The 25,314-nt window shown below is 42.4% G+C and overlaps 1 protein-coding gene across 1 annotated transcript; it reads right to left on the reverse strand.

Moving 5' to 3' along the window:
* Positions 1–715: 715 nt before the first annotated feature.
* LOC106644063 (uncharacterized) lies at positions 716–1,737 on the reverse strand. Its single transcript, XM_014359413.2, has 3 exons — positions 1,642–1,737; positions 1,504–1,551; positions 716–1,366 (listed from the first exon to the last, which is right to left on the reverse strand). The coding sequence occupies exons 1-3, from the start codon at positions 1,702–1,704 to the stop codon at positions 716–718; spliced, it is 762 nt and encodes a 253-aa protein (XP_014214899.2). The 5' UTR covers positions 1,705–1,737.
* Positions 1,738–25,314: the final 23,577 nt, after the last annotated feature.

A 25,314-nucleotide genomic window follows, 5' to 3' on the forward strand; every position in this document is an offset into this window, starting at 1 on the left:
TACTCCAACAGGGGGGGGGGTCGTGATTTCCTGCAGGTGTCTCTTGTATACGGCGCAACGACAAGTACATATAGAACGCGTTAAGTGTACATAGGTACACACGAGAGGGTGGGGGTGAGGCTTTCCGCGCTAAGCTCGGCTCGTTAGTCGTACAAAGGGCGTCTTTCGCAGTCACAGGGGCCTTTTCGTGTATGACACATCGCGCCTATAGGACCACACGAGGCGAGGTGGGGAAGGTGCCACAAGCATATAGATCTTTCTCATGCCGATAAGGCCTTCGTACGTAATGCGACCTTAATCGCCCCGTGGCCGGCTATAGCCCCCGCTCGAATTTTTCGTTGTATTTTTTTTTTTTTTTTTTTTTCATGGCTCCCCCGGCTTATCGCACTTCCGAATCTCGCGCTAGCTTTTTTCCCTTTCCACCCCTCCTTACGAACCCTCTCGCACGCTCTTTGTCCTCCGTTTTGACCGTGTGCGTGTGCCCTCGCTAAGCGGCGCAAAAGTACCCTGCACAGCCGAATCGTTTTTTTTTTTTTTTGCATGCGTGTGTAATTGCCCGTTCTTTCCTTTCCTTCGGCACGACAGGCGAATTTGCAATTAACGCCACTTGGAGTGCCATTGCTGGTTGCGTGTGGATTAATATGTACATGTTATATGGACAAACAACACACGCGCGCACCTGTTTAACGGACGATTATTTTATTGTCGAAACAATCTAGAAGAGCATGTACTTTATGAATCCGATGAAATCGTTGATCAAACTCAGAGGACCGGCCAAGTAGGCGCGCAGACAGCTGACCTCCACGTTCAGGGTTAACCACCTGCACTGGGCCACCCCCGTTTCTCGGGGGTTTTGTCCCGGCTCGTTCTCCGCCGAGCCACTAGGACCGTCTTCGTCGGAGGCCTTCGAGTCTCCCGAAGAGTCGCCCCTGTCGGAGGCGCCCGATCCGTTCGCAGACGATGGGTCGTCCGAGTCGTCGCTGGAGTCCCCATCGCTGTCGACGGAATTTTCACCGTCCGGGTTCCCAGAGTCGCCGTCTCCTGAGTCCCCGGAAACACTGTCGTAGTCACTGGAGTCCCCATCGCTGTCGCTTGTATTTTTGCTGTCCGGGTCCCCAGAGTCGCCGTCTCCTGAGTCCCCGGAAACACTGTCGTAGTCACTGGAGTTACCACCGCTGTCGCTTGTATTTTCGCTGTCCGGGTCCCCAGAGTCGCCGTCTCCTGAGTCCCCGGAAACACTGTCGTAGTCACTGGAGTTACCATCGCTGTCGCTTGTATTTTCGCTGTCCGGGTCTTCAGAGTCCCCGGAACCACTGTCGAGGGACCCTCCCTCCTCGGAGGGTGATGTCTGCCGGGTCAATCTACGCTGCAATCGGACCAACAGTTCACATTTCAATGGGACATTGCAAACAGAGAGCACGACGTGCGGAAAATTACAGACTGACACCAAGGGGAAAAAACATTACTAAGATGATTGTCACATTATGTATTCGAGATACGAACCAATTCGGACTCGAGAGAACCCTGCGCTGCTCCTGGCAGGCTTTTACCCTAAAAGCACACGCGTGTCCTTTAAATTAAGCACCGTTTCTATCACGATACGTGTATTCAACGATCGTGCAGTGTTTATGAAAACCTCACCTGGCAGCATTGGGCTGCGTGGAAAATAAGGTAGACGCAAAAGATGTAAGTCCCTTTCAACATCGTTATTCGCACGAGACCTCCTGCCTCTTCGACTTTGAAACTCGAAATGTGAGTTTTGCCATAGTTTTTTTTTTTCCTTTCGCGTCCTCAAGTACCGATTGTATGCATGTCAAGGGTAGATAAATGCAGGAAAAACATTGCGATAAAGAAAACAAAAATTACTCGTATCGGCCTTCGCGTGCAGTTTTCTTATCTGAACTAGCTCCGCTTGTCCGTGAAAAATGAAAAACGTCGCCCAAATTGGGAGCTAATTATATACATCGAACGCACACACAATCAATCGTTGCGCACGATAATATTTCAACATTTAAACAAAATCACGCATACAACAATGGCTTATTTTCGCAAAACGGGTTCGCACTAATGATTTAATAAACGCGAACAAAAAAAAAAAAAAAAAAACGATTCCCTTACATGAGTGTAGGTACACGCGCGAGAAGGTGCTGATTAATGTTAATTAGCATAATTAGCCAACCGAACGGGCCGCTTGTTCCAATAAAGTTTCTCGCCGACTCGCACGCCTATACGTTCTCACCCGCAGCGGCTCCATCGCAACGTGCCACCCAAGCATCGATAGGTGTATGTATAGGTACGTGCATGCGAGATTTCCCCATCGCCGATCACTGCGCCGTTCAGCTCTCCAACCGATCTAGCCACGCTCGGACGGCCATATCGTACTTACCTCCACTCCGGAAGCCTATCGGCGCTCCCCATGACTCGTGCACGTAATCCCGATGGATCTTCCGTGGCTGTTTCTCCTCTACCTCTACTTTTCAATTTTCCTCGCGTATCATGGCAATGCCCCATCGAATGCGAATAATCGGGCATGTATATACACACATGTACGAGCACAAGCTGTTTCAAGCGCCATGTATAGCGTGATGGGTTTAATGTCGATTCGTACAATTGACTATTTCAATGGTATTCGTGCTTTTTTCGAGCAGTTTATTTTTTTTTTTTTTTGTTGTTGCATTTTTCAGTGTGTTTCCCGGAGGAGCCGATCATTCACGTATTCCTCCTCCAAAGTATATACAGTCGGCGAGTTGACGGCCGAGGCAAGCAAATCGCGCGCGAGCAGTATAACAAACGGTCCGGACAAAAAGTTTGCCTTTATCCACACACCCAGGGTAAAGCAGCCGAGCAACAGTAACAACAACAACAACACGGATATATCTCGGGGAAAAGATCTCCTTCCCTGTTATGCGTACAGCAACCAAGTAAGTGAGTAAGTAAGTAAATATATATACAGGTCTCTCCGAAAGTGAACTCAAGACGTCAGCGAGGGGTATAATGTATACAAGTATGTGTACGCGGTCATTAGCATAGAAACAGCGGTAAACTCGGCTAGCTTACCGAGCTAACAGCGTGTAAAATAACTGCTAAGTTGCCAAGACAATGCGCGAGCATGTATATATACACGTATATATATATGTTATACACGTCAGACCAGCAGACTTTGCTCGCGTGGATTACTTCCTAGAGTTGATAAACCCCCCCCCCCACCTTCGTATACCTGCGTTGTATACTCTTGCGGTTGTGCCTTCGCCCCATTGTCTTGTTCCCTCTTGGCTGCTGCTGTACTTCCGGCGGGACGCTTTAGCGGCTCCTTACGTCACTTTCAGCGCGTTTTGGCTCTCTAGAGCTTGAGGAAAGAGGAAAAGGAGACCAGGCCAAAGGAGAGAGGACAAAGGATACGAGCACGGCACTGGCGGGAGTCGGCGAGCAGGAAAATCTTTTCCTTACCTGGGATTTTTATTTTATTTTTTTATTTTTTTTTTTTTAGTAGGTTTATTATGCGTTATCGAGGAGGAGGTCGTGGTCTATACACGCACAACATGATGTGGCAGTTTTGTTTTGTGCTGATCTTTTGAGAGAAAATTAGAAATGAACCTTCGTACCTACGTTTTTCCATCAACTGTACGCAAGTTACAATCAAATGTGCAATATTGAGGGCGCAAAACAAGTTTTTCTCCAACAAAGCGTTAAGTTCGATTGACGCTACACGCGCACACGTACAATACGCCGAAAAGGAAAAAAAAAAAAAAAAAAAAAAAAACCACAAAAGACTGATTACACTCGAATATGTGAAGTAGGGCTGATTGAGATCCCTCTCTAGCTGCGCCACTTAGCTGCCGTTTTATGTGGATTTAAGCTTTCATCGCATTGTGTACAGCGTTGAAAAAAACACGATTTGATTTGAGAAGCTGCGCTACTTTTATTTTTCGCTCCAATCACCGAGACAGGAACTTTTCGATATTTTGGTAGTATGTAGAGTTTGTGCGTGATAGAAAACCCCGAATTTCCAGTTGGAACGTCATATTGTATAATTACCTCGTTGCCGGAAACACTTGAATTTGTATCGGTTCGTAGTTTTCCTATTTCCTCGTCGACGTCACAGTCTGTACTCTCGTGCAATAAATATTCGCGTAAACGACGTCCAAACAGTACAAATACATTGAACTTACAATAACAGCTGGGATGCTCACGTATATATATATATATATATGTAAGTTCAATCCCTTGACAACGTACGCAGATATTTTAAAATTTAATTTTGATGATTCCTTGGCTTTGTATTCACCGTAGATTGTGCGTCCTCGAAGCACATACGAAATCTTGTACAGCTTAGTATCGTAAGAATATGCGTATGAGGGCATGCCGAGGGAGGCTTTGATTGCTTTTCGCCATAACGGGAAACTTGCAACAATGAAGCGAGCATCTGTGCGCCCCATCATATACTTAATACTTTGTTGCGAGGAAATCACCACGGTGTGGTCGTCGCAAGCGCGTTTCGCAACGGCCGGATATGGTTGCCTAAAGAGCGTTAAAACTCGCTCGGCGCATCGTGGCGAAAATCAGAGGAGACCGTTATGCCCCGCTTGTGCCACAATGGCCCTGCACTTCCGTTTTGTTCGAGCGAACTGATTTCTCCTTCCTTTTCGATGTTAAACATTTGTGCCTTTTTTTTTTGTTCGGCCAACTCTTTGCGTCGACCTGAGGTTTCACTATGAGACATAAAGGCAAAGATTTCGTTACACGCTCTTTTCTTTTCTTTTTTTTTTTTTTTTTTTTTTCAAACGCCATTGCTCGATAGGAGTGACCATTGTATTTATAACGAGCAAAAATGTGACGTTTACGTGAAAATTACTGCTTGATAGTTAGTCACGTGAATTATCAATTTTTTTAAATAGATGGTTAATACGCTTTTGTAGCATACCCTGCGATGGCGTCAAACCGGCTGAGTTTCATTGATGAGAAAAAATTTCCCAGAACCAAGACTAAGAAAACGAAAATTTTAATAATAATAATAATATTTTGCAGTAAAGGCTTAAACGCTTGAACGTAATTTTTTTTTTTTACTTTTTGCTCAATTTAGCCATTATAGTTGGTATTTCCGGTAACTCGTTAACTTTGTAACCTTAGCGATGAAAATAACGCGTTGTTTAAAATTAATTTCCAAAAGAACGCCAAGAGGAGTCGCGAAGCACTAACTGTCGTTATATACTTAAATAAGAAAAAAATTTTCTGTATGTATAAAATTGTCGCAGAGTCGAGAAGCGCGTGAATTACGTACAGAGCGAAAAAGAAAAAAAAGAAACAGTGGAAGTGCTATTTGTGAATAAGCTCATCGAGACACTTGACGTGCCCAAACAATCGGCGTGATTCCTCGAACGCTTTCGAATTCCCTGTCTTCAATCCCCATATAGCCGCTTCATTATTATTAAACTCGTGGGTAAATTTTAACGTGTAGACGCGCGCATGTGCATCCGACTATTTTCACGCCAGTGCACTCACGTATAGGTGCACACGCGCGATGTGCTTGTCTCTCTTTCTCTCTCCGTCAATTTTGCAACACGAAGCGCAATTAAGCCAATTATATGTACACACTGACGTGCAGAGCGCGACTCATGGATATGGAGGAAAAAAAAAATGAATGGGCTCGGTGTGTGTGTGTGTGTGTACGAAGAGGGAGAAGGAGAGACACGAAGTTACGTAAAGTAATTGGTCCCGCGGATTTCCTAAAACGATAATATTAACGAGCCGGCTAAGTCGCGCGCTCTTCGACGCCTCATCGCCACTGTACAACGCATGGGTATATACGGCGCCGTTTCACACGAGTAACGCCGAGCGATTGAAGCGTTTGAAGCACATGTAGTGATTCTCTCGGTTATACATGTTTTTGATCTCGAAACTTCACACGACCACGATATTGGATGGAAACAATGCCAACAGCACTCGCGCACGCGACGATTGACGCTTGTGAGGATTGACGAGTCTTTTTATTGCTCCGCGCGATTATTTATTCGATGAACCCAAGTAATCCCACCGGTAGTGGAGAGAAATAAAATTATTTTTTTGCCAAAAGATAATAGGTAGAGGGAAAAATAATTACCGCTATCATAATCTCGCGTACAATGGGAGCATTTTTTCTCCTACCCCCTTCACTTGCCGATCAGGGACGATCTTATACCAGCCGCAGAGGGGAATGGTTCCTCGGACGCGGTAATAAATATCAATTGCACATCTCCGCGATATAATAGCGCATATACGTGGCCCGCGCACCCAAGCCCCACCGTATATATACGAGGTACCAGCGCGTAAGATATATATCTACGCGCACAAGCGCATATTGCACGAGCGTAAGGACGACGGGATGTAATTACCCCCACAAGCACCTCTCGTTCTCCCACATCTACCACTCGGATACTAAGTGTTATCGTTAAGACGCAGACTCGCGTGTAGTAGGTGTATGTATGTATACGCATGTGGTCACATATACATATAAATAAATGTAATCGCGATCCCTCGCTGTGTATATCTAGATAGTTTTTAATTCTCGGTAAAACAGATAAGTATGTTGTTATCGCGCGTGGCGTATACACGGCGCCGCTATAAACGCGTGCGAATAATATGTACGTATATCCTTTCTCTTCCTTTTTTTCCTTCCTGTTGCCTCCCCCTCCCCCATCCAATCTTACCAATTGTTTATTTGACTCACGCTTTCGTATACGTAGCGTATAGGAGATCTTCGACGACTATACTCTCATAGTCTTCTAGTTTGGTCAACAAAACGCGGCTCCTGAATTTTATACACGAGTATACAGCCCACGCGGCGACGCCAGCTTTGTCGGGGGATAATTGCGGCTCTAATCTGCCGGGGGATTTCGCTAAACACAATGGGAAGTTGCGCGGCTGGGGTTTCAAAATTCGGCGGGCCCGCCGAGCCGGAAAACAACAATGACTCGCCGAAAAGCCCAATTATCGCCCACGGGAAGGAGGAAAAAAAAAATACGGGAGCGAGCAGTGTGTGCTCTTCATTTACATAATTTTAATCGCTCGCTTGCCTCACGGCCCGAGAGAGCGAGCGTGAAGAATTGCGCCTTATTCGTTTCAAAACTCGCGCCTTTGCGCCTCGAAAACGAGCGAAAAGTAATATTAAATGTCGAAACGTCCGTTTTGGTTTTTCGCAGGTTGACTGTACGACACCATGTATATAGCTGTGGTTGGAAACAAACGCAGGTGTGGTAAAAAAGAAAAACACCCACGGAGAGAGATTTTGCGGGCCAAATTTTTAATTTTTTTACGTAAAATGGCTACGTGCAACTGTGAGCGAACGGGCATTTAAAGGAGGTTTTAAAGGAAAAGAAGCTTATACATAAATATATATATACACGTGTGTGCAGCCGCCACGGCAATTAGATCCGAGGATGTGCAGCGTGAAAGCGGCCATTACCATTAGCGCTTTTCTTCGTTTCCGCACGCCAGAGGGACAGCGCATGCAGCAGCTTTTGATTTCGTTGCTCAATAATACGATGTGGAGCCGAAAGTATACATATACGGAAGTGAAGGTGCGCGTTGGGCGGAAGCCCACCGGCAGCTCGTGTTTTGTTCGGCTCATCGTAATGATGATAGCGCGAGGAGGAGAAGCTTTTTCGTGATCTTATCTCGGGCGCTTGTCTTGTGTACGTACTTATTAGAGGAAACTTATTAAATCATCGGGAAAACGATGCGTTTACTCCGATGTTTTTCGCATTAGGTATATATCGAGTGCAGCGTTACGAAACTGACTCTGGAAGGTGTGTGTTGTGCGCAATCTATTTGCCGAAACATTTTGTACGTTGTCTAAATACTTTTTTTTCAACACAAATTTATGATCCTTTATAATTATGTGGTTATCTTTCGAAAGAACATCTATAGAAACTTTGTCAACATTACTGAAACAGATTTCATCAAGCGTTTGTTATTGTTTCACTCTAGATAAAATATTTTTCTTTTTTCTTTATTTTCAACAAAAAAAAAAAAAAAAAAAAAAAAAAAAAAAAATGTCTATAAAGGATAAGACAGTAAGGATAACGGCACGGAGCGTGTGGATTCACATGGACGGGAGTCGGAGGAAGCTGCGGCATCACCAACTCCCACAATAATCTCAGAGGAGTATATAGACGTTGATTGCACGTTCGCGGCGTCTGGACCGCACGATGGCCGCTCAACACGGCTATTGGCCCACGGGTAATTGCACGTTTCTCTCCACCTACCTATACGGTGATGCACCGAGAGAGAGAGAGAGAGAGAGCTTTCCATGCACGGCCGCTCTCCGCTGCTGTTATTACAAGCATCTCGCTGCTCCTCTTCCCTGAAATTGGCGACGATTCGAAAGAAGAGCTCGATCCACCTTTGGAGGTAATTCGCGAGAGCGTCTGGCCGACCCGTAAGTACTGCTGGTTATTTTTATTGAATTCCACTTTGGGTAGTTTCATTCAATGATTTTCCGCTCCATCTGCCACGATGTATCATTTCAAACTCTGTATTCCGATCATTTTTAATCGGGAAGGGGGGAGGGGAGGAGGAAATGAGAGGCCTCATGATACATGTGAAATGTGATACAGCGGTTGATATCATTTATTTGGAAATACGTGCTTCAGCGGATGCTTTAGTTATACTCTGGTGAAACGAAGCATTTTTTTACTCTCTATAAAACGAAATGGTTTTTTTTTATAGTTTTGAGGATTTTTTTTTTCTTTATTATAAACTCACAATTTTTGTTGATTCATTGTAAAGACTGATAATCGTGTCATTCGATTATTACGATAATGTAAAATTTATTTCTTGACTGCGTTGATGATTGGTACCAAGTACAATTCAGACGCAATAAATAAAAAAATGTACCCATGTATATTGCACCTTGGAACGATATCTACTTCTACCCGCAAAAAAAAAAAAAGAAGGAGAAGGGAGAAAAAGCATAAATATAAGAAGAAGAGACACTCGGACTCGGTAAAAATTACGTGGAATGATACGAGCACCTAAATTATACCGGGCAAGCGGACGAAAAAAAGGAGAGCCACGTGCGAGGGACTCGCCGAGGAGGAAGGAGAGGCAATTTCGCGCGTAAAACGACTTGTGCTTTCAACGGCATGTAATTTTAACAATCAATCGCATGAACGTCGTTTAATTTCCGTAACGACTGGTTTCGTTGCCTCGTCTGGAAGCCTTCCTCGGAAGTACGCACGCATCATTTTTCGAATTGTTTTTTTTTTTTTTTTTTTTTTTTTTCCTTCATTTTTTTAGGTGTACAATAATTACGATGCTTAAACGTAAAGACGAGCAATGAAAAAATATTTGTAGACCGATAACAACCCGTAGGTAGGTACGTTTGTTTTTTTTTTGTTCGCAACCAACAATTTCATAAAGCCATTACGAAGTCAAGTGCCCTCTTGGTCTCGAGTATAATGGAGCCGTGAGACACGAGTCGAAGGCTTCCAACTGATGATCGATGAAAGAATCTTGTAAGCATAATTGGCCGGGAGGCGCCAACCGTATACGCGACAACTATACGGCGACGATGATTTGACTCTTTTCCTCCCTTTCTCCGCTCTCCTGCATTTCATGTTATCTTATCATTGGGGGGGGGATGAGAAGTCCATCGTCCTCCTCCACGTAGATTGGACCAAGTACCAAAAGTATTATTTTAGCTTCGCTTTTTTTCTTCTTCTCTTTCGGCTGACTTTTTTTTAAGCTCGACCTGTTGGAAGCAAAGTTTCGTACTTTAAACTGGTTTATTTTTAAATGATAATAAAAATAATATTTTTGATCGATGGTACTTATTTTTTAATTTCTTTTTCTTTCTTTTTTTTTATGATCAAATGAAAAAACGTGCCTTTGCGTGGTAACTATTGTGTTGAGCGATAACTAAACACACGTACTGATTTTTTTAGCACAATCGATATAACTTCCAAGTTCGTATTCAACAATCAAAGACTCGGTGATCGGTGTCTTTCGCAGAGAAAAAAAGAAAAAAATAAAAAACGTAAAGAACGCAGTAGGCCCAACATGTACTTACATATATAATTTGATTTAATAAGTCGTTATGTCCCTGTCGGTGAATTCTCTCGTCATAACGGGAGTGAGTACACAACATTCGGAGAACAATTAAAAAACAAACACACTGTCTTCCCGAATGAAAGGGTGTAGGGGCCACAACGTACATCAGGATAAAAAGCAAAAAAAAAAAAGGCCATGCGCCTATAGTATGGGAGAATAAAAGGGAAAAAAGGCCGTTTTCCAACTTGACTTCCGCTAGCAACGTCAGGTCCTGTATATGGCTCTCTCTTTCTGGTGCTCTATACGCATTATATTGTCGCGGCAACTGGACAAAAGAGAGATGGGGACTCGCATACGCTTAGCAAAACAATTACGTGGGTGATTTTATCGCGAGCCACGCGCTCTCTTTGCCCGTGTGACGTGCGTGCGTGTGTGTTACAAAGAGAGAGCCCTCCCCTCGGCCGGAAGGTTCGCAGGAGGACAGAAAACGGGGAGAGTTAGCGGGGGCCCCAACCGCCACTTCCGGCGACGCTCATTAACAGCACGGATTTGTCCCCTTGTACGTGTACGCGGGGTAATCGTCGGCTTTTTGTGCTTAATTCGATTTGACTCGTGGCTCGCGCTCGACCGCCTTGTATCTACCGTTTTCGTGTGGAGCGCTCACGTATTATACCCACGTCATTTATACATACACGCGTATTGCGGTCGAGTACATTGTGTTCTGGTTATTTTTTATTGCTTTCCGAGAACGTGGAATTTCGCACGAGGGCACGTCATTTCACTAGTGTCGAAACTGTGGCTTTTACTTGGACTGCCGGTGTTTTGGATTGTTAACCGTTCCTGGGTCGTTGACCAACTAATTTTTCATCAAGTTGATCCGTTGGCGATCGTAGGAATCGAATGAAATTTTTTTGAAAATTACAACGGTGATCTTAGCTTGTAATTACGCCCCCTCCGAAAAGTACTACTGACAATCGTTATTTAGTTTAATAATCAATTAGTCGATTAATCTATAGTTACTCTTATTAAGTATTTATTGTAGATGCATCTTAAAATATTTTAATAAGTTAACTAACCGATGAAAGTTGAAAAAATAGTGGTTTTTCATAAATCGAGAAAAAAAAAACACGTGTTTAGTATATCCAAAGACCATATGTGTATGATTCAAGTAGATAATAGATGATTCTCGTTGTGGAATCCAAAAGGTAAATTATATACGTGTTCAATACGAAAGAAAGAGGTGTTTTGGACTAAAAGCGCGTGCCCGATAAACAACGTCGATCGTTGAACAAAAAACAAATATCTCACGTGGCTCGTGCACACCTACTTACTCGATAATGGTTACCCGTAAAACTTTTCACGTCGAGATTCGAGAAAATGAGTAAAACACAGGCCGTTCCAACGAGCCAAAGTCCTCCTATCTTCGGGTGTGTATACATAAGTAGTACAGGGCGACGCCAGGTATACGTATATACGTATGGGCTTTAATTTATCGGCCGAAATCACAGGGCTCCACGGCAAATGCTCGTTTTAATACGTGAGAAAGCGTTTTTTCCCTTTTATTCTTACCCGATGTGTACACTCGTCGACTATTTTTTTTTTATTTTTTTTTTTTATTCTTCGTGTGCTCGCTAGTCGATTTGATCTAATAACGCGGTGCTCTAGATTCGTATTCCCCCCCGCCCCGCTTTCAATGGAAGAATCGGCTTATTTGTTTTTGATCGCGATTGTTGTGAAGTGGATTAATTTGAAAAGACGCGATAGGCACTTTTAATGTAACAACCGACCTTACGTTAGCTTTTGCTCGATAAATATTTATGAGCTCGAAAACCAAGTAATTTAATACACTTCAGTCAAAAATGTATATATGCGTAAGTGTATCTGTAATGGCATCGCGTTCATCAATCTCTGCGTTGAACGCAAAAGTTGGAAGAAAAAAAGGAAAAAAAAAAGTTGTTCAATGTCCATCTGGAGTATAGCCGACTAAACTTCCTCAATAGTCTACACGTTGTAGGTACTTTTCAAAACTCCTAATGGACGCAAAGGCCGAAACTTGCGTAAACGATTCCGGGATGCGATTAATTTTTTTTCCCCCTTTTTCACTCCGAATACACAGCATGGGACAAAAGAAGAGGCGGGTGGATAACGATTGTCATCATCCGATCTCGTTCCTCATAATTCGTGAACCGGGAGGAAGAAGAAGACCGGATGCGAGGAATATCTTTTTTTTTTTTTTTTTTTTTCCTTCATTCACGAGAATCAAGAGAAACTCCCGAAAAGTATACAGGCCGGGGTGTCCATTAAAATGTGATTTCTGTGGCCGCTGCTGAGAACGAGCGCCCATCATCAAAGTGGCACACGCGCTAGTCCATGAATTTTCCCAAATTTCGCCCAATTTCCAGGGACACGTTGTCTCTCTCTCTCTCTCTCTCTGTATAGCGTCCCGTGGTGTCTTTTACCTGTAATAAAGCTCGCGCCAGCGGTGCTCGAAAAAACAAATTATAAAGATCACACGAGAGCGAACGCGAGGACGAGAGACAAAAAGATTGGTAACGCCTGATGATCCTCTTTCCATACATAGGATACAAATAATGCCCTCTAATTTGGAAAGACTCAATCGTCTTTGCGTCTTTGTGTGCCATTGGCCACGGCGCAATAATTCCATCTCCTCGGGTCATCGATTGCACAATATCGCGCCCCAACAACACCAACAATACGTGAAACCAAGTCCCGGTAGCCCCCTCCTCCTTGTTCCTCGGTGGAAACCGAGCCCCCCGACAGCGCGCCCGTATGTCCCTGATGTTCCTTCGATTCCTTGTAAAAAAAAAAAAAAAAAGTCAAGAGCACCCACAAACACACTCGAGCGTGCATAATACAATGAAAAGAAGGGAAAAAAAGAGGCCACATACCTCTCACTCCTGCGGTGCGTGCAAGTGCGGGTGATGGATTTTTTCGCCCCCCTCCCCCAATGTTCAAGGGCCAAACGGTAGCCCGTGTACAGCCGGGGGTACTTCAGTTAAGTGACAGATGGTCAGGTGTGCGTTGCTGCGCTTTTTTTTTCTTTTACTATCGGGCTTTTGGCCGCTAATGCGGTGTTCCTCGTGCATTGTAACGATATATTGTACGTGCCTCCCGCGCGATTGGATTTTTCACGTGTTCTCGAAAAACTCGATCAAGGGGGGGAAGAAAAAGGAAACAATTTCCTTCCTTCATATACGGGTACAGGAAGATATTATAGGTATAATTTGACGATGAACTACTTGTACGTATACGACAAAAATCAGAAAATCACAACGCCTATGAGGAGTGACGCGTATACGTATACAGCCCGATCGAAAATGCAATAGCAATCATTATTAGTTGCTCGAGGGAGGTATGGTTGTTTATTCATGCTGCGTGTGCTGCTTGATTTTTTTTTTTTTTTTTTTCCTTTTTACGTGTGTCGCCTCCACGCCGCAATCAAAAGTGATTTGGCTGGCTCTCAAGAGTTGGTAATTGAATTTCTGAAAGGGGGCGACCACAGCACACATGGCAGAAAAAGTCAAACAAACGAACGAGCCTCGTATGATATTAATGGCAACAACAGTCGATCGCGGCTTCGAGCCGATTTTTTCTTTTTTCTTTCCCTCGAGTAGCAGCTCTTTTGTGTGCACTTGGCTGTATTATACACACGTATACCGTATTAACTTTTATTGTGCCTCTCTCTCTATCTTTGACGTCGTCGAGACATAGCTTGTCGTATTGTAGGTATATATATCTGCTAATATTAATCCAAAAGCGAAGGACTATAATATACCAGTTGCCGATTGTCATTATTGTTGCTCTTGTTTGCGGGAAATTTGCGCGCACGAGGCAGGAGCTCGACTAGCTATGTTTTCTTTTGAAATTACGGTAGGTATAGGTATATGTATACATAATACCTGTTGAGGAATTGTTTGACTTTTTTTTTTCTTCTCTACATAACACGTATTACATATAAGTATGCACTTACAACCTACATGTATACACAAATATTACTGCACGTAGGTATACCTACTTTTTATAAAGTATACAGATAAAATCGTTCATATACTTCCTTCAACTGTTGGAATCACTGAAAATCGCCCTAATTGTCATTAAATTATCCTTCCTCCCGCACTCAAGCGTATCATATACACATGCATGTATCGCCGAGAAAATATTATTTCATGCACTGCACATGCATATATATATATATATATTGCACGTACATTCGGTTACAAAGTCCCCTACACATTTGTGCACTCGACCGAGCGCAATTTGCTCTTTTTCAGGTCCCCCTCTTTTTTTCCACAACACCCTCAGTCCACCGAGATTCCGATCTCATTAGAACCCTAACTCTCTAATTTATATGTTTCCTCCGTTTGTCGTTATACCAGCTCGCGCGCACACACCTGTTTTTTTTTTTTTTTTTTTTTTCTTTCTCACAGCTCTTCCGCGATTATTTTCAGAGCAAGCACCGTGATTACTTAATTGTTCGAAGAAGAAAGGAAAGGAAGATAGAGAGACTTTCGCGCGCATGAGGCAACGTTCACGGAGATTCGTACGGATTACACTGTAGCGCATATATACTTATTGTATAGAAAAATAAATAAGCAAATAAACAAACACGTACGCGGTAAGGGTAATATAGGTGGAGGTGTACGTATAGCAATGTAAGAAAAGAAAGTTCCATTGAAATGGAAATATGAATCGGTTGGGCGTGAAAAATTTGTAACGGTGCAACGCTCACGAAAGTGCGAAATGCCTCGAAGATGCGTAACAACAACGATTCCCATGTATAATATTACAACTGCACGGGTATCCTTGGAAAGGAAAAAGGAAGATGATGCGGGTTATTGGCCTGCTTCGTGAGTCCCAGTAGCAAAAAAAAAAAAAAAAAAAAAAAAATACTCGTAAAATATTACAATGAGTGACAAAATATTATGATTGTACACACAGTGACGAACTCGCTCTTGATCCTCGTATCTATTGGCACATGTATTATCTCTAAATTTTGTTTTTCACGACGCATACATACATATATATATATATATATATATATATATATATATATATATATATATATATATATATATATATATATATATATATATATGTGTGTGTGTGTGTGTGTGTGTGTGTGTGTGTGTGTGTGTGTATGTATATCTTCGAGCGCTCTCATGCGTCATAATCTCCCAAAAAAACGTGTTTTACAAGTGAAGGCTGGGAAATATTGAGTCGTCCTCCCGCGGGATGCTCGTCTATATAAGCGATCATTGGTGTACCCATATTATTCGACGAGTCCAAGCAAGCTAAACTTGTACACTTACGTATAAGTAATCGCGTTACGCGGATAATCAGTTGCTTTTTTTTTATTATTTCCAGCTCAGTTCTTTTTAAAAAGGTATAACGAAACGCGTAACGCACGCGAGTGTGCCATCATTAGCTCTGCAGAATGGACGCGTCATAGTCGGGTGTGTGTGTGTGTACTTGTCTTTATTATTGTAGCTCGTATGGGTAAGTATGTACCTGGTGGCGTTGGGTCGAAGACGTAGTGCCGAGGACGGGTGCGACAGGCCCGAGGGACCAGGGGAGGGAGATGATCTATGCTCGGCGCTTATCGGCGGACACGGGCCCTCTCGAAGGCTCTCCACCTTTGGCCAAGACAACACGGAATGCTCGTATTATCGTCGCTTTTTTTTTTTCTTCTTTTTTTTTCTTTATCAAGCATAAGTATACGGCGCTGCTCGAGCTTACATGGAAAATTTATACGTGTTAACAAACACACGTGTATACGAGAATATGCACTTACACGATGCCTCTCGTTAAATTTTAATAACGCGCACTGGAAGCGCTCTTTCCCTTTTTTTTCCCCCTCTTACGATGATAATAATAATAATAATAATAATAATAATATTACCGTCGTTACGAGCTTTGGTGTATACGTATAACGTGTATGACTTACCGCCGAAAAATACGTGCAAGCGCAAGCGGCATTTTAACCCCGGACACAAGTGCCGATACATCGTTCAGCTCGAGCGATTTTCTGAGTACTACCGGCATTTTATTTGTGCGTCGTGATGGTTTTACGGAGCTGAAATTCGAAAACAACTTACTTTTGGACACGCGAGAGGAGAAGAAAAAGTGGAAACAAAAAGTCGATTATCCGGAATTTCGAGAAAGAGAGAAAAAAAAATGGGTATGGGTGAGGCGAAGGGTGGGAGGGAGGAACCGTTTATTCGAGCTAAACAAATTTCGAGCGATTAAAACGTCGTAAAGGAAGGCGCGAGAGAACGACGGAGACGACGAGGCTCGACATGATTATCCTCTTAAAAGCGAGACGATAAGCCTAAATAGAGTCATGGGTGAACCGGACGACTCGGAGAATCAAGAGACGAGAAGAGAGAGGAGACAAGGGGAATAAAGGAGATGGACAAATTCTAGATAAGCCAAGCGCCCATACTAATTGTGTCCCGTAAAGAGATAGGGTTGAGGTATTTTTCCTTTTTTAGTCCCACAAGTATCGTCGTATACCTACTTGCTTGGTTTTTTTTTTTTTTTTCTTATTTTTGGCGCTTAACCCGAAATGCAGAGTCTCGTGCTTGGAGCGAAAAGTGTGTGATTTGTCTCCGCTTTCTCATTACAAGCAAGCACATTATACCGTTAATAATTTTTAATCCCATAACTGATTGGAAATCGATATATTTTCGCTACAAATGGAGTAAAATTTTATTTTACCCGACAATGAAAAAAAAAAAAATTGACCTTGTAAAGATTATTTAGTAATTATAAAAGTTAAAACTTTGATAATTTAAGTCATACCAACTTGCTTTGCTGTATTAGGAAAACACTTCACGAACACACTTGGTCGTGGACTATACTACTTTTCCGTCTGCCGTGGTTAAACACATATTCTACCGATCGATCCATGATAATCGGCGGCGAAGCTGATAATTTTTTCCGGAAAGTTGTCGAGTGGACGTTGGACTTGGAGTTTTAATAAAAAACAAAAGAAAACTTTAATAATTCGGATACTGTTTTTGCATACTTGTATGATTGAAATGTACATAGTTTCATACAGTGTTTTTAGTTGTTTTTAAACCTTTTTTTTCGCGTTGATTATGACTTAAATAAGTTTTAAAAAATTTTGGCCCGAATTAATCTGCTCTACAGTAATATTTTTTACAAAGTTTTCCTTGTTTAACTGCAAACAAAAAGAAAGGAGAACAAAAGTTTCAGTATGACAGTGATAAAACATTTATAAACGCACAACACTATCACACTGTGAAGCAAATTTCAGCTTTACCGACGTCATTGTTACATAAACTTGATTTGTGTACTTCACTAGCCGAGTCAAAACATTGATACGATGCTAACGGACACTGTTTGTGTAAGGGTTATGACTCTTTATTTCAGCAAGTCTAGTTTTCCTTATTCCCAAGTTTCTGGTACTGTATTTTTTTGGCAAATGCAAAATTCAAAATGAAACGCGATGCAATTTATTAACTATTAAAATATATTTAAAAAAAATAAACTTACTATGAATGATATACACTTATATACTATCCTCGAGTATTTTTGTGTCTAGAATATTTAAAAAATTCCGATTCAGTTAATTTATACGCAAACATGTAAATTTGAATTCAAAAGTTTATAAAAACAACTGTTATTAGGGCTCTGCCCTGATGGATAAGGATGCCGATAAGGACGCTGGAAGACATACTCGGAAAGACAACTTGGAATGTTTAAGGTGAGGGCAAAGATACGATAAGACTGTACATGAGCGACTCCACAAAAAAAAACTCCAGTTAGATGACCTGGAAAATTGAAAAAGCTTTTTGGGTTAAAGCGCACTTTCCGAATGAAGATTCTTGCAGCTTAAAAAATTTAAGGAAATTTATAAACAGTGGATGAATGAGTTGACATTTTTGAGCCTATTTTTTTTGTTACGCTAAACTAGGAAAAAAAATTTATTTTTTGCGTCGTTTGGCTTGTACTATAAAGAAAACGAATCGAGTAATTTGCGTTTTTCTGACGGTCATCAGATTTTTGAAGGTTGCAAATTCAAATCAACTTGGAACAAACTTGAAAAAAATAATGTTTCCATTGAAAAACTCGAAGGAGCTAAGTAAATGACGATTCACACATGCTTTATATTCGAGAACTGGACCATATGCAAACGATAAAAATCCCTGTTTCAAAGTTGGGCACCGAATAAAATTTTTCAAGCAACTTGCAAGTGGAGTTTCAGCGGAATCGTTCTTATACGCATCATGTAGCATTGTTTTAAAACGCCCTTGCAGATCAGACTAAAAGTGTGTTTGGGGTCCTCCCTCCACAGCCGCCTTCGCTTCGATAAGGAGTGCGACACGGTCTGCGTATATAGGAACTTTTTTTGCTTCTTTTTCGGATATACCTGGCATAAATAAAAGAGGATTAGTGTGGCGGGAAAGGCGAGTGAAAAATGTCACAGATTTTGGGGGAAAAAAGATAAAACGACTTGCAGGCGCTCGGGGCTGTTAACTTACTTTTTTTTTTTTTTTTTATCTTTAAAACTGGGTTTACTTTTATTTTTTCTCTCTTTTTTTTTACGTATATAGAGGCGCCATCATAAAATTACCGAGGTGTTTAAAATACACACTTTTCGGGATTTTATTGATATGTAAATCGCGCTCATCCAACCGTCTGGTATATTTTAAAACCGAATAATAAAATTAAGATACCACGCGTTCACGTACTATACTTTGGAAACTACTTTTTTCCCAGAGTTCTCCTAGTCCATGCCATTCTAAACGCTTTTGAATTTTCTTTTATATTCTGAAAGCAAGTACTTTGTTAGTTGTTTATGAAATGAACATGTCCAGATGGAGCCTTGTAATACGCATTAAAACAAACGCGTTTAGGCAGCCTGACTTGCATCGCTTTTGATTGCTTACGCAATAAAAAAAAAAAAAAAAGGAGGGAGGTGCGCTTTGTAAACTTTGGTATGTATAAATATGTGGTCATCCACGCTCCTCATTTGGAGAACCGAATGTTTGAAAAGGAGAAAAAGAGGATCAATCGACAATTTATACTTCGAGGAAAACATGTGTTATAATAGTAAGTCTTTTTTTATTAGCCAGAAAAAGCTGAACAATCTTACTTCCGATGACGTTAGCAAGAGTAACTGCACAAGAGCACCTCCCACTATATTTAATTGTTCTTCATGATGTTGGCGATCCAGTCGATGTACGAGGATACTCTCGTGTAGACGGACGGAGCCCCCAAAGTTCCGCACGGCATTACACTGAAAACAGTCAAGTTTCCGCTCGTGTAAAAATCCAAAGTCACATGCGTATATATACACAACTAAAATGTGCTCGATCGTTCGACTCACCCCCAGGAGACTATTCCCACGACCTCCTTTCTGCCGTCCTCGTGGACCTTGATCAGCGGACCGCCAGAGTCACCCTGGATGAACGCACACACACAGACATCAGTAAGTTTTGTGCATAATAATAAGGCACGCGATCCGTTGAGAGCTGGTGAGCATATAGACCAGCTCCCAACGGGCGCATCGTATGTGTTCCGTCAACTCACGCTGCAGGCCGAGACGCCACCGGTGAGCGGACCGGTGCACACGTTGCTCGGGGCAACGGGAGCGGATCCGGTGAGGGTTTCGATGGCCTTCTTGCAGGACTCGTTGTCGACGATGGGCAGCGTCACCTTTTGGAGGAACTCGGGCGAGCCGAAGCCGTTCGACGTGACCGAGCCCCAGCCGGAGAGCACCACGTCGCTGGTGACTTGGCTGTCGGGGGCCGGCAAGCCGATCGGCTGGACTAGCTCGCCAAAGACCAGGGGCCGCTCGAGCTTCAGGAGGGCTATGTCGTAGGGCGCCACACCATTGGGGTACTTCTCGTGGGTGAAGACCTGGGCCACCTTGACGAGCTGCTCCGTTTTCTCGGTCGTCCGGATCGAGTGTTTACCGGCTTTCACGTGGAGGGTCCTACCCGGCACGGCTTTCGGGCAGTGGGCGGCCGTCAGAATCCACGTGTGGCTGATTATGCTGCCGCCGCACAAGTGCCGCAAGTTCATCCCGTAGCCGTACTGCAGGGATACCTGGTGCGGGAATTCGCCGCGATCGGCTTCCTGGCCCCCGACGATGCGGCTTGACAGGGGTAGGCCCAGGTTGACCCGTGGGTTCTGGTAGCTGTCGATGACGCTTGGTAGCGCGCCCTGGTTGCCATGCGGTTCTGGAACGGATTTTTTTTTTTTTTTTTTTTTTTCACAAGCTTCCGTTAAATCGCTACTTTGGTCCGTCTACTCGGTGTGGTTTTTAAATCTACCGTTTCAACGATTGATTGAAGCAAGAAAGATTTTACGAGTCTAATGAAATGGATACCACATCGTTCCAAATCCCCGTTGGACTCGAAACTTTTTGATTCAATGAAAGTAAGTTTTGATTTAAATTTTTGTATAGTGAATTTGGGGACTTGTAAAATAAGTTTGTACTTACTGGAGCCGCAAAGAGCCAAGAGGCAGGAAACAAGTGCGAGCTTGAAAGCCATTGTCGACTCGGTGAAGATAGTACCTCGGAGCACCTGCTTTTATACTTCTACATCCACCTATACTATATTATGTCCAGCAATATTAACACCACCGATTGAGAAAAATAAACACTGCTCAAGAAAAATCGTAATTACGTTTTATTAGTAGATTTATGCAGGTAGAGTACGAAAGAGTCATCGATCACGATGAAAATTTTAAGTACTAGTGTCCGATACGATCGAAAATTTCCTCAATCGGTCGAAGCTATCGCTACAGTACATCACGTTCGACGTGAATAAAAAAGAAAAAACCCAAGATTACGATGTGTCCGTGTAGTAGCTCAAGAAGGGCATTGGGTAGTATCTTGATTAGCGTCATATTTTGCCAAACATAATGTTAGTAACGGTAACAAAAATTAATTAGCATTAAGGAAAAAAAAAAAATTCGCATCTCGATCAAATTAATCCTAGAATAAACGCCTTTCATAGATTTATTATACATCGATCAAGAGCTATGCAAAATAATCATCATCCAATGAATCATGATTTCCTGTGTCACAGATATTTCTCTTCGATATTGAATCTCTCGAATCAAACGCTGAGGCCGACTGTAATCGTTTATCGTCACTGCGTATATAAAAGCTCCTTGTCGATTAAGATGAAAAAAGATTTATTTGCAATTACCAGGTATCATCATGTTAAATCAGGATGAAAGAAAAAAAAATTTCAAATGTTATCATAGGATAACAAAATACTCCCAACTCCACATTGTAGGAGACACTCGCAGTGAGAGAAAAAAAAAAAATTGTTATAAAGAAATTCCATCAAAAATTACCATTTCGCACAGTAAATCGGACGCAAGCTGGCATAAAAGAAAAACATTTTTATTTTTAATGGTAAAGATTGTTGTTTTAAAAGTAAAAATTATCATCATCATCAACCTTAAAATCTTCTTCGCCAACTTGCATCCGATTTACTGTGCAGAATGATAATTTTTGATGGAATTCCTCTATGATGTTTATAATTTTTTTTCTCTCAGTACGTTGTCAAGGGTCCTTTTCGCACGCTACGACGCTGTGACAGAAGGACACAACAGTTGGAATCGAAATCAAGCCTTGCGGTCAGCACCGAATTTCGCATCGACATAATAATGAATAAGCAATTGTTGTGTCCATAAATAACAAAACTAAAAAGAAGCAAAAAGAAACAACGAGAATCGCGTAGTTACAGTTTTTCTCAGAAGTCGAGTGTCCTCACATATGTCTCCCTTTCTCGTCGCGATCTTTCGTTGCTCGTGCGGTTTTTTTCGATGACCGTGTACAACACACACACACACACCATACTCATCGAGGAAAGAAAAGAAAGAAAAAGAAACGAAATCCATTTCGAGATCGCAAAATCGCGTGTCGTCAGCGGACAAGCATACACACACATATATATATATACAGGCAGGCGCGTGGAAAGACACACCTGCAATAAGATGCGAGCGCGCGCGCGTGTCGTTGCGCCCGTTCGCTTATTATCCACAAACGTACGCCCCGAGGGAAATCCCGCAACATATGGATGGTATAATACACTATACCCATTGTGGAGGCCCTTCCAATTTCGTTCGTGGCGAAAGCGATAATTTATGCATGCAAAGTCTCGCTAGACACGTATATTAAACTAAGTATATGGCATAGGCGATGGAGGGCAACTATGTTTTTTCTATTCTTAAACTAAAATACAATGGACGCGCGCGAGAGAAGGGCTTCGAAAGTGTGAACGGGACCCTTGAAGAAAAAAAAAAAAAAAAATAGTTTCTCAAAATTGCACGACCAAAGTCAATAGAGGTGACCACCCGGCAATTGCAGAACTATAAATATATATATATATATATATATATATATATATATATATATATATATAATATACAGTGCAATAGGGGTATATCGGTAAAAATGTTATTCTATATCAATGACACGACAGGCTTGGTGGTCCTACGTGTTATGATTATCATAGTCAATAGTGCGGTATTGAATGGTTGGCGTACAATGTAGCCAAATAATGAGGGACACGAGACTACTTTGGTGCCTATTTGTACAATTATCTATGGGAACCGCAAATTGCTACCACTCTCCCATGACCACTTTTGCTCGATGATAGTCCTTTCGAGCCGAGTTTCAACATATTCGTACGTACAGTTATATTCTTTTTGCTCCACAAATAAATAATTAAACCATAGAGTTCAAATATAAATAAAATTGCTCCCCTTTTTTTGTATCATGTATATACGTACAGTATATACTTTTTAGATTTTTGATGTACAATATTCATTGCCAAATCAAAGTGGAACTTGATTCATTTGGTCATTGCAAGAATGTAAAGTACATCACCTATCTTGGGTTTATTTGTTAAATCGAGCAATGAACTCTTGTTTACAGCCCTCAACCTACACCACATATATAAATTCAATACGAGTAAGTACGTCATGGCCTTTCGCCTGATTCCGATACACTTTTGCGCTACCCTAGGGAGGAAAAGAAAAACACGCGCGACTCTGTACTCTGTCCGGATTATGGAAATCTATTCATCGAGAGCTTCTGATGCCCCGCGATCTTTCCCTTTGCCATCTGGAGCACACACCTCCCTGCCTACCCCAGCAGCAAACGTATCCACTACAGCACGTGCATCTTTTCCACTTTTTTCTTTTTTTCCATAAAGAAGAAAAAGAAAGTGTACGAAACGTACGAAATACTTGATTATACGAGTAAGTATATTCAAATCTTGGATCGAATATCTTTCTCCCTGAAAAGTATGTAGTACGTAGTGTGCGTATAACGGCCACGCAAGTCTCAAGCCATGAATAATATCATGACTGACCAAGTTATGCTACGTGCAGGATATAATATAAGGATCTCCCCGGAGCGCTTTGCGGTGAAAAAGCTTCGAAGCGCCGCACGTCCGATCCCATGCATTTTCCATTCGACGCGTTTCTTTTAAAGCTCGGACCTTATACTCCCGGGACTCGGCGAAAAAGGTACAAATATATACGCGCCAACATGCAGATTCGCGCCCACAGTATACTTACACTCAAAGCGCGCGTCATTTCTTTTTTTTTTTTTTTTTCACAGCTATACTCCAGCGGTTCGCGATTTACATGGAAATCAAGTCATTACAGATTTTCACTCCCTCCGTTGGGAGCCACCAACCGATATTCTGCCGATTTCGTGAAAAGTTCTGTGATTTATCAACCAAATTCATTCAAATCGAACTGGTCACTTGCCACTGATACACACATGCATAATATGTGTGTGGGCACACAGGTACCTATATACGAAAGTAATAAAAGTGACGATATCGGAATAACATACACGTGTATACCCTCGAGATCGGTATCCATTCGCCCTGTCTGTTTTTTTTTTTCCCCCATGCAACATCACAGCGATTTCGATGACTATGGAAAGCCCCGAATCGACGCTCGGGATCCTCTTTTCCTTCCTGTCGTGCACTGCTCGAAAAATCAAGTACATGAGATTTGCAAAGGATAACGTAGCCAAGGAGCAAACCCGTCCACGACAACATCCATCGTGTCTCTCGCACGATTTCAATTAATTGAGTACAGTATCCGCGAAATCGCACTTACGCGCCCGAGAGCGCAAAATTTATGCGAGGACCAAATAGATAATGGACACTCGCACGCGTGCATTACCATTACTATTATTATTGTTATTATGTGCCCAGAGAATTTGCTGGCAAGTATAATAATAGTGTATATACGTAATGCGAAAGAAGGCGATTGCTGTCAAGGAGTCCCGATCCGGCAGCTACCGAAGAGCAGCCACGTGTGTATACAGTGCGGAGAGGAGGAGGGAGGGAGGGGTGTAATCGGCAAGATTAATGACGAATGCGTGTAAGAGGGAGCTCCCGCGTTCGCGCTTGAGATAAGGACGCGGAGTGATTGATTTCTTCGGCGCGGCTGAGTTTATTATCGAGAAATGTTCGCGGACGTCGCTCGGCGGGGACGGGGAGAGATAACGATTGCGCTCGCGGCGTTTCAATTGCGGTGCTGCGCGGGGTTATTTATGGCTGATTCCGAGGCTGACTTTTTTTTTTTTTTTTTTTTTTCTATTCGGCGCAAATTACGAGACTATACATTTTTTGTTTTTTACTTTCGTCTCGAGGTGCGAAGGGGCTCTCGAGCGGTTTATTGATGATCGATGCACAGGTGGCGTTGTGTGATTACAAATGTGTCGACATTCGCCGGCTTGGTCTTTCCGTCAAATTTAAAATATATTAAAAATGGAACGATAAACGATTCGCGGGACTCATGCTCGACTCGATCCCAAAGAACCCGACTTTCACGAGTATACAATACTCAGGACCAGTTATCGAGATCGAATAGTTGAACTGCGCGTACAGAAAATCAGGAATTTACAACATTATTATCTCGCAATGGGTACTCACAGCGAGGCTATCTGATATGAATTTATTTGTAAACACGCGGAATTAATCGGTGGTGCTGACCGATACAAGCAACAATTGAACTTCAAACGCGCGATCCGGAGATAAAATCAGTTTCCCGTAGAAAAAAAAAAATGCGCGTGTCAATCACGTATGGCTAATACGTTGTAAAATCACCCGAAACGTGTACAAAGTCGATCAAAGAAGAAGAAGAAAAAAAGTAAACACGCGAATCGAACGGTACACTAGCAAAATTAATCCCCATCAGCCGCGTGCTTTAATGTGAAAAGCCCCATGGCTCGAGTGTTGACAATGGGCG

Source organism: Copidosoma floridanum, unplaced genomic scaffold (assembly GCF_036245765.1).
Source record: "Copidosoma floridanum isolate Cflo_tuat_1 unplaced genomic scaffold, Cflo_Japanese_pri ptg000019l, whole genome shotgun sequence".
Classification (NCBI taxonomy): Eukaryota; Metazoa; Arthropoda; class Insecta; order Hymenoptera; family Encyrtidae; genus Copidosoma; species Copidosoma floridanum.

Bases quoted from the DNA above. Each gene is read 5' to 3' on its own strand.
- LOC106644063 (XM_014359413.2), bottom strand. From the start codon at position 1,704: ATGTTGAAAGGGACTTACATCTTTTGCGTCTACCTTATTTTCCACGCA. The intron at 1,552-1,641 runs GTGAGGTTTTCA...GTGTGCTTTTAG, and splicing joins ACGCAGCCCAATGCTGCCAG to GGTAAAAGCCTGCCAGGAGC. The intron at 1,367-1,503 runs GTTCGTATCTCG...GTCCGATTGCAG, and splicing joins GTTCTCTCGAGTCCGAATTG to CGTAGATTGACCCGGCAGAC.